General features: G+C 28.3%; 1 protein-coding gene across 3 annotated transcripts; it reads left to right on the top strand.

Annotated features, from left to right (window-relative positions):
* Positions 1 to 86: 86 nt before the first annotated feature.
* LOC100208052 (uncharacterized) lies at positions 87 to 14023 on the top strand. Of its 3 annotated transcripts, XM_065805029.1 has the most exons (9): positions 87 to 196; positions 468 to 608; positions 6414 to 6495; positions 6760 to 6895; positions 9083 to 9183; positions 9481 to 9533; positions 11074 to 11198; positions 13330 to 13485; positions 13832 to 14023. In XM_065805029.1, exons 3-9 carry the CDS (start codon positions 6469 to 6471, stop codon positions 13993 to 13995), a joined length of 762 nt encoding a protein of 253 aa, XP_065661101.1. In that variant the 5' UTR covers positions 87 to 196; positions 468 to 608; positions 6414 to 6468; the 3' UTR covers positions 13996 to 14023. The 3 variants fall into 3 exon arrangements, with proteins under 3 accessions (XP_065661101.1, XP_065661099.1, XP_065661100.1); XM_065805027.1 differs by lacking the exon at positions 87 to 196 and having other exon boundaries at positions 223 to 608; XM_065805028.1 differs by lacking the exons at positions 87 to 196; positions 468 to 608 and adding an exon at positions 5124 to 5228.
* Positions 14024 to 14425: the final 402 nt, after the last annotated feature.

Consider the following 14425-nt stretch of genomic DNA (forward strand, 5'->3'; position numbering starts at 1 on the left):
TATATATATATATATGCACAAAATATATTTATATATATACATATTAAATATATTTATGCATATATACATTTTTTATATATAAATATATATATATATTATACATTTATATGTTAGTGTATTCTCCAACACGAGTGCTAATGTTAAAAAACAGAGCAGTGAATATTACAGAATTAGAGGCGAACAATAGAAGATAAAAGTTAGATAAGTGTTTTTACTAATGTAGTTTATATATAACTTAAATTAGTAAAATATATATAGTGTATAAATGCACACAAATATATTAGATAAATATAAAGTGCTATATTAAAAAAACGTTAGTTGTTATTGGTGCGAACAAACTAAAACGCTAAATCTCAGATAACTATTCATTTAACTTAAGCGTCATAACATCACATAAACATTGGAATACTAAGATCGTTTAATGAAGCTGAAAACAAAATGAACAATTTTTCTTATATTCCCTTTAGAAATAGTAGTTATACAGAACATGAAATTAGCACTATTGCGAGATTACTCGGAAATGGCAGCTTCTCCACAGACACTAACTTTTCCGCACCGCTAACAAACAGTAGTAACAACACACTTTACGACCATTATCTAAACAAAAGGTAAAGATATATTTTTTGTTCGTAGTAAAATTATTTTAAATCAAATTATTTTACATACAAATTGGCAACATTTGAGCTTTCAAATAGACGATATAACAACGCACAATTTCCAAATAGATATTTAGAGTCAAAATTAAACGGTTGTACCTAAAACCTAGCCCGGCCCAAAAACCGACAAAGCTGTCCAGGGTAAAAATGATTATCGTTTTAAATTTTAGTTGGGATAAACAAACTAATATAAATATTATACCAAGTTCACAAGTAATAAGATTATTCCTTGTTTAAATTTAAAAAAAAAACACTGTATTAAAAGACATAAAGCAGTAACATAACTATTTATTTGTGCATATACTGCATGAGTTTGTAGTGTGAGAGAACTGACATGGTGCGCCGGCAATTTGATATCAACGATTGCATTGATTGCATTTTGAACAATTTTAACGAGCGCCATAGGGTTAAACACAAAACAAAATGTTATATATATGTGACCCATCTGACCAAAACCAGTCACATGTATAAAATTTTAAGTTTTGAGTGTGATACATATTTGAAAAGGTATAATATTCTGCTTTAAAATGATGCAAAAATTATTGCTCTAGCTAGACCCTAGCCAAAGTTATGAGCAAAAATGTAACATCTATATTAAAATTTTAAAACGGAAAAAAACGCGTTTAAAGGTTTGATGTCATATTAAATAGAAAACTCCTTAGCAACCATGCATGGATTTTGTTCTAATTTGGCACACATCTACTGTGATACATTTGCAACAAGTCTTGAAAAAATTATTACTGTAGCTTGATTACTTTTTAAATTATAACACTTTTAGTACATCGAGAAAATTAAATTATTATCAATTTTTTAATTTTTAGATTTTTAAATCTATTGACAATATTTAAACCAAAAAAAATACCTAAATATTGTTTATAAAAAATTTCATGTTTAAAAGCATAACAGAGTAAAAAGTGAAGAGTTAAAACAAACATTAAAAGTTTAAAACAAAAATAAAAAAAGCAGTTAAAAGTCTAAACCACGCCCTCGTGCACCACGACCCCGACCTCGACCTCTAGGTCGCGTCTCATTGACAGTTTTTTGTTTTTTACCAGGTTCACTGTCTTGTTTTGATCGTTTTCTTGAACGTTCTCTTGAACTTTGTACCTCTGTCAAAACTTCGTAGTCATCGGTATCGCTGTCGATGACAGAAGTCATCGACAGAAAATTGTCATCGCGAGGAATTATTGGAGCACCAGAATTTGGTAACGGACAAACGACATCTTGCAGTGAATCCTTGACATATTCACGAGTTTGATTGTACAAATACCATTGCCGCTGTAATGGAAGTCCTAGTGGTACAATAAAAAAATTGCTCTGATTGGTCAAATTTCAAATGAGACAAAGAAACACGTGTACACCATTGAATAGCTAAAAAGGTCAGCTTTCTAACCATACCAAAATTTCAAGGTTATTATTGCGCTAGGCAGTCATGTTTATTACTGAAAGTGGACCAATTTAATGAGTAATCACAGAAATTTTAAGACAATAGCCTCACAAAAATCACCAAATTAACCATCAAAAAATTATTTTTTATTAAAAGTTAAGTTTGAATAGCAAAGAAAAGTTAATTATGTAAACAATTATGCAAAAAAATAAATAATGATAAAAATTGAATTTTTGAGATGTTTTGATGGTTTTCTCAATATAACATAACGCGACATCCGACTAATTTTGGTCAGATGCGTCACATATCTTTGTTATCACCGTTAGCACACATGCGCTGTACAAGTCTAGCGCTAATGCATCGACGATATAATGTTTCAGCAGCCATATATACAATACTGAGCTTCACATTGTTGGCCTCTTCAAACATCATTGTAAATACTCCACAACTAATTCTATTAAATTGTTGAGTTACATTAAAAGTAGTTTTGTCATATATTCTGTCACAAGTTCATTAATAACAGATGACCGTACAGGCACGGTTAGCCTTAACTAAATTTAGGTTTTTTGAATTGTGTTCAAAATAATTTCAACGTTTTCTAAAAGAGTGTAGTTTACTTACCACAATGTATATACTCCACCAAATCAAAAAACTCCTATTGAAAATTTATAACACTTTTTGTACTATTTCGCGCCTTTTTTGTAGTTGCACTTTTCTTGCATTTGTTTCGCACCTTTTTTTGTCTATCATGCTGTTTTTTTTAAATTAACTTTCCATTTCAGTTAAAAGTTACAGAAAATTTACTGGAAATGAAAATTACAAAAGGTATTTTGTTTTATACATAGGTAATGAAAATTAACACTGAAAATGAAAATTCACATCATTACGTTCTTACAAATTATTAAAACGATATTTAAAAGATAAAAGTGCTAATCATTTATTTATCACCTGTATCACTGAATGCAGGACAGTTTTAAAAATTGTAAGGGGCATAGACAATACATTGTAACGGACTTCCACCCAGGATCAGTGAAATCAAGCGACCCTGATCCGTCTTTAGTGTTGCATCGTTAAAGAAATTGTAGAGACTTTTTATCAAATGCTCAAAATAAATTCCAAGACCATTTTTTGTATGGCAGAATTTAGATACATCATCAGTATGAAAAACTTTGGCGTTAAAGTAAGAGCCTAAAATCTTCAATCACAACCCATTTGTTGAAAAATTGTTCGGTAAATTATTTCTTTTAAAATTTCCCAATCCTCACAAGTCTTAACAATTTGTAATTGTTGGTATCTTTCTCATGTTTATTTCCATCCAAAGTTGTTCATTTTTAATAATTACATGTTTAATTGATAACTTATTTATTTTATTTAAACTCCAGTTTAAGATTTTTATCAAGTTTTTAGTGAAGTAAAACGTTCAACTAACTGAAGACAGGCTTGTGCGTATCTGTTTACAGATATGCTCAAGTCTGCCTTCATACTAAAACGCAGTTAAACTATTCTTATAAAATATTATTCAGACTAAATGTTGCAAAGGTTTTTTAACACCTTTTGAAAATTTTGTTTGACCAATTGAATTTTTAACCTTTTTACTGAAAACAAGATGTAGTAAGTTGTGACTATCTATTGAATCTGGGAATACTGCAAAAATAAAAAAAATTTTCACTGTACACCAAACTCTATTTCTTTAAGTACAGAAAATTAAAATAATATAGTTGTTATAAAATGCTGCAAAATCTGGAATTTGACATTCATTTGGATATTGATCTTTTATATATACTATTTATAAAAGAAAACAAAACAAACAGTTTACATAGGAATTTAGCTCTTATAATGAAAATAATCTTGTTTTTTCCGGCAATTTGACCAAAATTTTAATACATTTTGTCGCCTAGGTTAACGAGGCCGTGGCCAAGTTTCGCTTAATTTCACTGATCCTGTGTGAGGTACGTTATAACGTATTGCCTATGCTCCTTACAATTTTTAAAACTGTCCTGCATTCAGTGATTTAGGTGATAAATAAATGATTAGCACTTTTATCTTTTAAATTACGTTTTAATAATTTATAAGAATGTAATCATGTGAAATAGTGCGGCTGTGGCGCAGTGGTTAGAGCGGTTGCTTTATAAGCAGGAAATCCAGGTTCGAAACGAGCTTTGGACATTCTCGCGTCGCGGTAAGCAAGGAGGCGTGAACTTCCCGGTTAAATGCACTTCCACGGTGCTCTGTGACAAGACCGTTGGGTACCTAAATAAACAAAAAACAAATTTTCATTTTGAGCGTTAATTTTCTTTATCAATGTAATAAAACAAAATACCTTTTGTAGTTTTCATTTCCAGTAAATTTTCTGCAAATCTTAACTGAAATAGAAAGTAAATTTTTGAAAAAAACATGAGGGACAAAAAAAGGAGCGAAACAATTGCAAGAAAAGCGCAACTACAAAACAAGCGCGAAAAAAAAGGATCGAAATAGTACAAAAAGTGTTATAAATACTCAGTAGGAGTTTTTTGATTTAGTGGACTATATACATAGTGATAAGTAAATTATACTCTTTTAGAAAGCGTTGAAATTATTTTGGACACAATTCAAAAAACCTAAATTTAGTCGTAGTCATAAAATACTATAACTAATTCCATAACTAATTCCAATATTTACTATCACTTTTATGGTCTGCGTTTTATTTAAGTATTCAAAATCTTGTTTTGAATCCGAAAGAAAGTTTACCGACTCTATGGTAATTTTTTTTTTTGCTGGTCGACATCAATATGTTTTTTCTCTAGTCCATTTAATTAAGTCAAATATACCCTGTTCCTAATTTCTTTCACCAAGAAACGTTTTGTAGATAAATTGAATCGAATTAACCCAGTGTTCTCAAAAATAATCTGAGCTCTAACATGGTTAATTAACTAGCATTTTTAGTAATCTAACAGATTGTCTTTTAATTTACTGTGTCTGAAAATGTTATTAATATTTTAAAATAAATGATTCTGAAAGTAATATCTTAAAAACTTTGTATTGTGTTTGTGCAAGTCTTGTCTATTGTATAGGCAAGACTTTCACAAACTTTAAAAACTCTTAGTGTTGAAAATATTGTCTACATCCAGCAAAATTGTTGAAGCATGAAGAAGAATGTTCTTCATCAGAATCATAGCTTTTAATGAAGCACTTACAAGTTCTATCAAGTATTGAGTATTAATTAGTTTGCGTCATATCTGATTCATTTCAAAAGCAAAACAAACATTTTTTAGGACAATTATCATTTTTTTCTAATGATTTTTGCAAAAACTGTTAAATAATCTTTTTGTGTTATCAAACTCTTTACAATACAAAAATTTTTTCATTTAAAAAACAAATCTGCTGATTTTTCTGCATTTTATTTACAAATCAAAATATTTGCAATCAATTGTGACAAAAAAAATGCCTATCTGGATTGACTTTAATTTGAACTTTGAATTATTGATAAATTATTTTGCTTAAGTTTTGCTTTCAGTTTCAAACCAACCCTTTTTCTGCCCACACCCTTAAAAGTGGGCAGAAAATTGACGTTAAAGTTCTTGTATTTTTTTTTTTTTTTTTTTGACAAAAACCAGCCAACAAATTGTTTTTTTTCAAAGGCTGAAAACAAACTTTCTAAAGGGCAGGGAAGGGGCGTGTACCTGAAATATACATTTGCCATAGACTTAAGTGTAGCAATAAAGCAATAAAATAAATTACTTTTCCATTTTGACTCTAATTGATCAAGTTTCAAACTGCTGAAAATTGTTATTCTAATTTATACATTTGTCTTTCTTTGTAAATGTTTGTAACAATTACGATAAATAACAAAAACCAAAACAAAACAAAAAAGTGTGTAAAAGAAAAAAATTGTATGCATATAAACAAAACATTAAAACCCTTTTATGTACTAATACTGTTTTTTTAAAGTAAAAAAATAGTGCAGTAAAATTTGAATAAAACGTTTTTCATACTGCTTTGTAATCCCTGAAATATGTGGGTCTCAGGATAAAGATCTTAGACCACCTTAATCTATGCATGTAAAATCTTCCAAAAAAAAATTGAAATCTCTTGAACAAATTAAAAAGTTTTTTCTGCAAAGGACTTACAATTTCTAGTTAAAGTAACATATATTTCTAAATAAATGACTTGAAATTTGGAAAAAATGATTTGAAATTTAGAAAAAATGATTTGAAATTTCTTGACAAAGTGACTGAACTGTGACTTTTAATTTACAGCTATATTTGTTGACAAAGTGACTGAACTGTGATTTTTAATTTACAGTTAAATTAAAGATTTTAAACAAGATCTTTAAAGCATTTTTGGATACTTTGCTTTATGTAAGTACTCAACTAAACTTATGTTGTTTGTAGTGACAAGAATCATGTGTTGATAATAGAATGTGTTGCTCTAGCAGGAATTTATGTTATGCTAACTGGATACAAATATATCAGGGTACTATAGCAATTTTGTATTTTATATTTATATTTTTTATTTTTTAAGTATAAATAAAGGTTTCTACACTTTTATGATAGTGTTGAGAATTACTATAATAGTATTAATTTTATATATATATATATATATATATATATATATATATATATATATATATATATATATATATATATATATATACATATATATATATATATGTATGTATATATAAAATTAATAAAATTGTTTTTCAATATATATATAATAAATTTTGTATTTCATTAGTTTGCGTTGTTTGCATCAGGATTTGCAATCGCGTTTGCATTATTTTACGTTGTTAGCCCTTGGTTTATACACTCCAAGTACTGTTGTGACAAAGAACATTTTGAAGTTAACCACCCATTCCTAACCTATGATAGAGGTATAAAATGTTTTGAAAATAAAATTCTTTCATTAGAAATGGTATACAGTTTTCATATGTTATAACATGCAACATATATGATAGCAGTAACAAAATCAAATAAATTTGACAACTATTATTATTAGCGGCCAGATAGCTCAGTTGATAACTCAGTTGATAAGAGAAATTATAGATTATTTAGTGGTCAGATAAAAATTATTTAATGGCCAGGTAGCTCAGTTGGTCAAACATGAGACCGTCAAACAAAATATCAAAACCTGAACTGTCGAGTGATCACTATTCAAGAGTTGGCGGTGGCCGGTGTCAAAGGAGTTCAAATCCAGCCACCGCTAATTCTTGAATAGTGCTTTGGTACACAAAAATTTTAGTCAATGAGGTTTATTTGGATTAGTCTTTATTACTATTTTTGGCTGCTTGTATGCTTAGCCAACAATATCTTTAGGTATAAGAGCATTGTATAGCAAAATTTAGTATGAATCAAATAAAATAAAAAATCTTACGTTAAACTTCGATTCCTCATATATCATCAATTATAAAATATATAAAAGATTTTAAACCAGTTAAAATAGTTTTATGAATCAACATAAATGTTATAAGACCACAGGCAGGTGCCAATATTGTAAAACTTATTTTAGTAAGTATGTACAATTTTTATAGATTTTTTCATTATATATAAAACTGTTTCTTTATGCATAAAACTACATTTTTAGTTCATTGCGTAAAAAAATTGATTGTTTAAAAGAATTTTTTTCTTTAATAATTTTGTAAAATGATTTCTAAAATCTGTTTTTACAACTGATATGATATTATTACTGTTTAATTACCACTAGCTAATGATTCTCTATTAAACATTAATAATAGATTGTAATAATCTGCTATCTGTTTCTACAATTGTAGTCTGTACTGGCCTTCTCGGTCTTGGGGAGGTGGAAAAAAAAACAAAACAGTAATAATAGATTGTAATAATCTGCTGTCTATCTTACAATTGCTGCTAATATTACAGCTGACTATAGTATTAATAGATTTAGATTGAACCATTAATACTGAGGCACAGCTTATGGTTTATTTTTTATTAGAATTACTTTTGACTTATCAACTGCCTGTTTTTAATGATTCATTATGCTGTGTTTCTGAATGTTCAATTCCTATCTTTCACCTTTTACATTTTTTTTCTTTAAAGATACTTATTCTTTGTCCGTAGTTCTAGGGTATGACACTCTAGTTTGCTTTAAATCTGCCTTTTGTGGATCTTGGTATGGGTCTAAAAAAATTAGTTTGGGAAAAATAATCTACAATACTATTAGCTGATTACATCACTTAGGTAATTAAAAGTTTTAAAAATCTAATCAACAATATGATTGTCTTTTTGAATAAGATGACTTTAAATATTCTAAAACTAAGCTTTTTGAAATAAAACTTCTGAATATAGTAATTTTTATTTCTAACAAACTCAACAGCAGAATTTTTTTATTTACTTATAATTTGCCTAAACCTGAGTACTAAATTTTTTTTGAAGTTTCTATAGTGTTTTTTTTTTTTCATTTTATGACTGAATATGATGACTAATTATGTAGCACTTAACATCATTAAGAAACTCCATATAGCTCCATTTGTCTTGATAGCTACATTTCATTCTACCATTGGTTTGGCTTATTTATTTACGATTTGTTTAGTTTTGCTAAAACTTTATCCAACCTAAATAAAGGACAAAAGTAAGCTACCCTAACTATTAATATTCAATAATTAGGGTTGAAAAAAAAAAGCTGCATATCCTATACCACAAAAAGTAAAAACTTTAAAAAAGTTTATTTTCAAATCAGTATACAAAGATTAAACCTCAGACATAGATAAGGTTTAAATAAGTTTTTTTTATTCATCCATTAAAAAAATTGGTTGCATTCAGACTTATTTATGCAACTTACCTATAAATCACCAGTTAATAAAAAAAAAAAAAATTTATGAGATTCTACTTAAACTTAGGTTAAGGATATATTTTAAAAATTTCTTTAATTTTTTATACAAAAAAAAATCTTCAAATACTATCCTTAAAAATAATTAATTTTTAATCAATCAGGTTTTGTTCTAGTAAAAGTGAAACATTCATTTTTTTAAGTACTTTTATTGATAGTTTAAATATAATCTACGATTAAAATAAACTAAATTTTGATCATTGCTATTTTTATCTAGCTCATCTCATAATCAGTTGTGTAGTTGGTATTCTTTTTGGGTTGTTGGTTAGTTGGCTATATCGAATAGGTATCTTCTTTTTGGGAAAATGCCTTGGAGCTGTAAGTTTTTTAATGCTACAGCACTATTTTAGTTTTATGTGCCCACTAATTTTCAAATGCAATAAAAGACTAACTTTTGTAACTTTAAACAACACTGGTTTCACTGTCTACAAGTTTTACATGTAGTTTTACTACAAGTTTTACTTGTAGACAGTGAAACCAGTGTTGTTTAAAATTACGAATTTATATTTTAAAACAAAAACAAAAAAAGTTAGTTACACTATATTGAGTTTAGTAGACTCTCAATTTGTGTTTTATGAAACTGTTTTTAAATACTAAATGTTAATTTATCTTTAGCTGATTACAATAGTGGCTCTTCACACTACCTCTCTGCACCAATATTTTAACAGGTTTTTGTCTTTTTGTTGATATTAATTTGTAATTAGTATTCTATTTTTTGAACTTTGTAGGCTTATTTTCTAAGGAGAGGGAGAGCTGTAGGAGAGATGAGAAAGTTTTAAACTTTATCATGCAAACTGATGTACAGAATAGAGAGTCATCTCTTTTTGTACTTTAAATTTTCTTTATGACTCCAGTTTAGATATCCATTAACTCATGGAAGTCTACATATTAAAATTTCTTAATTAAACAATACCCACTTCATAGTAAGTGACCGGGGCCGGGGCTAGGTTTGATAACACATAGCCATGACCAGGGCCAGGTTTATGATCAGGACTGCATTAATATTGATAGATCCTATAAAAATGTTATTTTTAATTAAAATTTATGGTATGAATTTTATTTAAAAACAATATTTTATAGGATCTATCAATTTTAATGCAGCCCCAGCCGGGTTTATTACCGGGGTTGCATTTATATTGATAGATCCTATAAAAGTATTGTTTTTAATTATAACTCATATCATAAATTTTAATTAAAAATAACATTTTTATAGGATCTATCAATATTAATGCAGCACTGATCATAAACTCATCCCCAGTTGCGGCTATGTGTTTCAAACCTGGCCCCAGCCATAGCCCCTATTGCTTACTACCACTTCATACTCAGTATACTTCATTGAAGAGACTTAAATTATGTTTTAAATAATTTTTTTATTAATATATAAACATGCTTGCATGACATTTATGCATTCACAGATGGTTTTCTTCTGAAAATTATTGTGATTTTCTGGAAACTATCAAGATTTTTGCAATAAATTTGTGATTAAAGTTTATAAAATTTAAAAACCTTCAACATTTGCATATATGCAAGCACAGTTTATATTAATAAAGTAGATGTAAAAATAAATAAACTCTTTTGTCAAACTTCTAATCTGACCTTATCCTTCATGTACGCAAACATAAAAAAATTTCTTTCATTTGCAAGACTACCTGGCCAAACTCAAATCCTCAGTCAATGTATATACACTTACTGCACTTGTTCCTATTTATGTCAGTCACTCGCTAAACCTATACCTATGTATCTTATTTTGCCTATTTCCTAAAGTTAGTGGATGTGAAGGACGCTTGATGTCGAAATTTGGAGTTTGACAAAATCGTACTATGAATTAAAGGTAAAGTATAATACAATTTTGTAATATATTACACCTCTCTGATTATGTAATAGGTTTTAATAAAGGCATTAATTTTTTATGTAATAAAAGCAGATTAAATAATAAACAAAAAAGAGATTTTCCATAGAGTTCCTTTAATTCTTCAACTCCTTCAAATAAATAAAATTACATAAAGTATAATACCAGACATTGAGGAGGTGTAATTTGTTTGACGTTTAAAGCTTTTTAAGTCTTTTATACTAATTTTTTTCATTTGATTCCATGAAATATCAGGGGTGCACAATAGTATTTATTCTGATGATAAAGATGAAGTCTAATTTACTCAACATGTTTCTTGATTATTTTCTATTATATACTTCTTTTTATCACATTTTTAGTCAAATATCAATTACTATATTGTTGACAGTATCAGGTTTTATATTTGGAATACTCACATGGAAATTTGAGAAACCTCTTATGATACTTGCTACTTCTTTTATTGGATGTTTTGCTGCACTATGTGGTAAATATTATTTTATTATTTTTGAATCTATTTAATTTTTCATTTTAATTCAATACTGTAAGTTTAGTCTCACTATTTTAAATATTTACTGTTATTATCTTGGTATTTAATATCTTTAATACTTATTAGGTCTTGAAATGGAAACAACAAATATATTTAAAAACACAAAAAAATTTTGCATGCATGAATGAGTTTGATGTTTTAGGGCTCATATTGTTAAGTAGTTCAATTTTTATCTTACTAATTAAATAATCTAATTATACAATTACTAATTATACAATCTCATCTATTAAGTTTAGTTGTCTTTGTCATACCATAGTCACACAATATCAAGTACATATATTTAAAGCAGGGAGAGTTCAATTCCTTTATTACACCATAGTTTATTATATATTTTATATATATGTATATATATATGTATATATATATATATATATATATATATATATATATATATATATATATATATATATATATATATATATATATATATATATATATAAAAATAGTAAAACCTCCCAGTTTAAGTGCCTTATTTTTCTTGGGTTAATCTTGTTGCATGCAACCGGACATTATCGTGTTGCATAATTACTCCATTTCTGTTGACATGACAAGGTTGTTTTAGCAACAATTGGTTATGTAATCTATTCAATCATTGCAAATACAATTCAGCCATAACCGTTACTCTTGGTTTCAATTGCCAACAATAGGATAGATTGTGCAACCATAATTTTTTAAGCCTAATTTTATTTAAACTTTTTTATTATTAATTTTTATTTTTTATTTTAATTATAATTTTTTTATAATTTATTATATTCTTAGTTCTAATTTTTCGGCACTCATCGGCATTACTAAAAACCATTTTAGAAGGTTCTAAAAAACCTATTAAAGATAGGGATAGGGTGTGGTTTTCAATAAAACACATGGTTAGGATTAGGCTATGGTTTAATTTTAACCCTTCCGCGACTGAATTAAAAACAGCTATATGATTGCAAGTTTTAAAATATCATTTGACAAGTAAGCTTCAAAATGTCAAGAATACTGTCTTTTTCTGTTCTAACATCTAGACCTTTGGTGGAAAGGAATGGAAAAGTTTCATTAGATTTTTTCTCATTATCAGCATCAACATGCTCCATTCTAATTAATTCAGTTTTTTTTTTTTTTTTTTTTTTGTTATTTCACCTCCCCAAGGCCCAGAAGGCCACTACAGATGAGGAGGCTACTTAATTGTGGTTATAACCCTCAACTTTATAACTCTGAAACACGAACCTTGACGAAAAAGGCCGCTGCGCGGAGAAACAAGTTGAGCGCGGTACTACCAGGGACATGGTGGGGATCGAACTCGGAACCTCTCGCTTATGAAGCGAGCGCACTACCACTACACCACTACCGCATAGTTTGATCAGGAACAACACGACCAATGATCTATTGATGTGATCGACCACCATGAACATGAGAAAACCTAACCCTAATTTGGCCTTGGTTAGGTTGTAGGTTATATCATTGCAGAAATTTTGATTTTTAGGGGTATTTGTGATGGATGGTGAAGGTAAAACTAAATTTTGAAATGGTAAATCCTCAGGCAAGGGTAGCAATTCTTTATTTACACAATCTAAAATACTTTTAGAATCACTAGAGTCACCAAGATCAATATCAATATCGCAATCTGCATCACTATCGTCAAACAAAATACAAAAGATATCTTTCATATCAGTATAACTTGTTCGCTTTTTAGCTATTTTTTAAAATTATTTTTTGACCAAACTATAAATGCAAATAACAAACGGTTTGAAATATCAACTTAAGAAATTGTTTCCATTTCAGATATATATTTAAAGTTTTCCCAAACCCCTATAGATGTTCAGGAAAATTTAAAGTTACTGATGAATTGCCAGGCGGTTCACTCGTCATTTAAGACCAGATTTTATGCACCGCGGTGCGTGTCACTCGTCAGGAAAGGGTTACTAATATTCGTTTCGCGTAAAACATGTTACGGACTTACTGAAGGGGGCGCCTGAAATACACGTCCACCGCCTAGATAATTAGTTGCTTAACTGGTAATTGTTTAAAAAATACAAAAAAATAATTTTATTTTGTTATTATTTATAAAGATAAAAATAAAACAATTTAGGAGTGGATATCTTTCTGCAAAGTGGATTTTCGATGGTGGTTTTATCGATTATTTTGTTTCTGCGTGATGCTGTTCTTGTAACTATTAAAAGTACAAAACATATCGAGGAAACAACGCTACCTAAATTACATTTTAAATCTGATAAAGGAGAAAACGGTAAGTTTTTAACCTTACCTGACAGTTCTTATCAGATACATATTGCAATTACAATTTCTGCCTAAGAGTGTTATTTAATTTTCTATCTCTTAGAGTAACTCTTAGTTGATTATAATAATATTATAATCAGTAACTATTTTTACTTATTCTTGGTTATTTAATTTATGTCATATATTTCGCAGTATTTTTTGCCTAAAGTATTGTTCTTTTTCTTACAAAATTTCTTTCAGTTAAGTTTTCCAGTGCTTAGGAAACTTTTAGGGGTTAGTAAACTTGTATATCTTAAGAAACTTGTATATGTTTGTATGTGAGCCATTTATTTATTTAAAAAGAATTATTTTTTTAGAAACAATATTGCTAATGTCATGGCTTTTTATTTCGTTTGGTGCCGCAATTTTTCAACTTCGCGTTACTGCTGCAAACGAAACGCAAGGAGGGAAACTTTGTCCGTGTCTTAACTGTTTATGCCCTTGTTGTCAAATATTTGATGTAAAAAAAGAAATAAAATAAAAAAATTAATAAAATATTTATAGAAAAAAAAAATCAATCAATTCATATAAGCAAGATAATTTTAGTACTGAATGGTGCTACTAACTTAGTACCTAGAATGTTTTTGGACTATGACTCGCCGGTATGTCAAGTGAGATTCCTGTAATAAGTGTTAGGTGTAATAATTCCTGTGAATAAGTGTTACGTGTAATAATTTCTGTGAATAAGTGTTAGGTGTAATAATTCTTGTGAATAAGTGTTAGGTGTAATAAGTGTCCTGTCAATAAGTGCTAGGCGATATACAAAAGCCCCGAAATAACTTACTTAATTGGTTTTTCTTTTGATTGGGACACTTTGCGATTCGTCATAAATTTATTTGTCAGAAATATTATGCTAACTTTAAATTATATATTTTTTTTAATATAAGAAAACTGTGCTTTCTCCCCCCTTA

This window comes from Hydra vulgaris, chromosome 09 (genome assembly GCF_038396675.1).
Source record: "Hydra vulgaris chromosome 09, alternate assembly HydraT2T_AEP".
In the NCBI taxonomy this organism is placed as follows: domain Eukaryota; kingdom Metazoa; phylum Cnidaria; class Hydrozoa; order Anthoathecata; family Hydridae; genus Hydra; species Hydra vulgaris.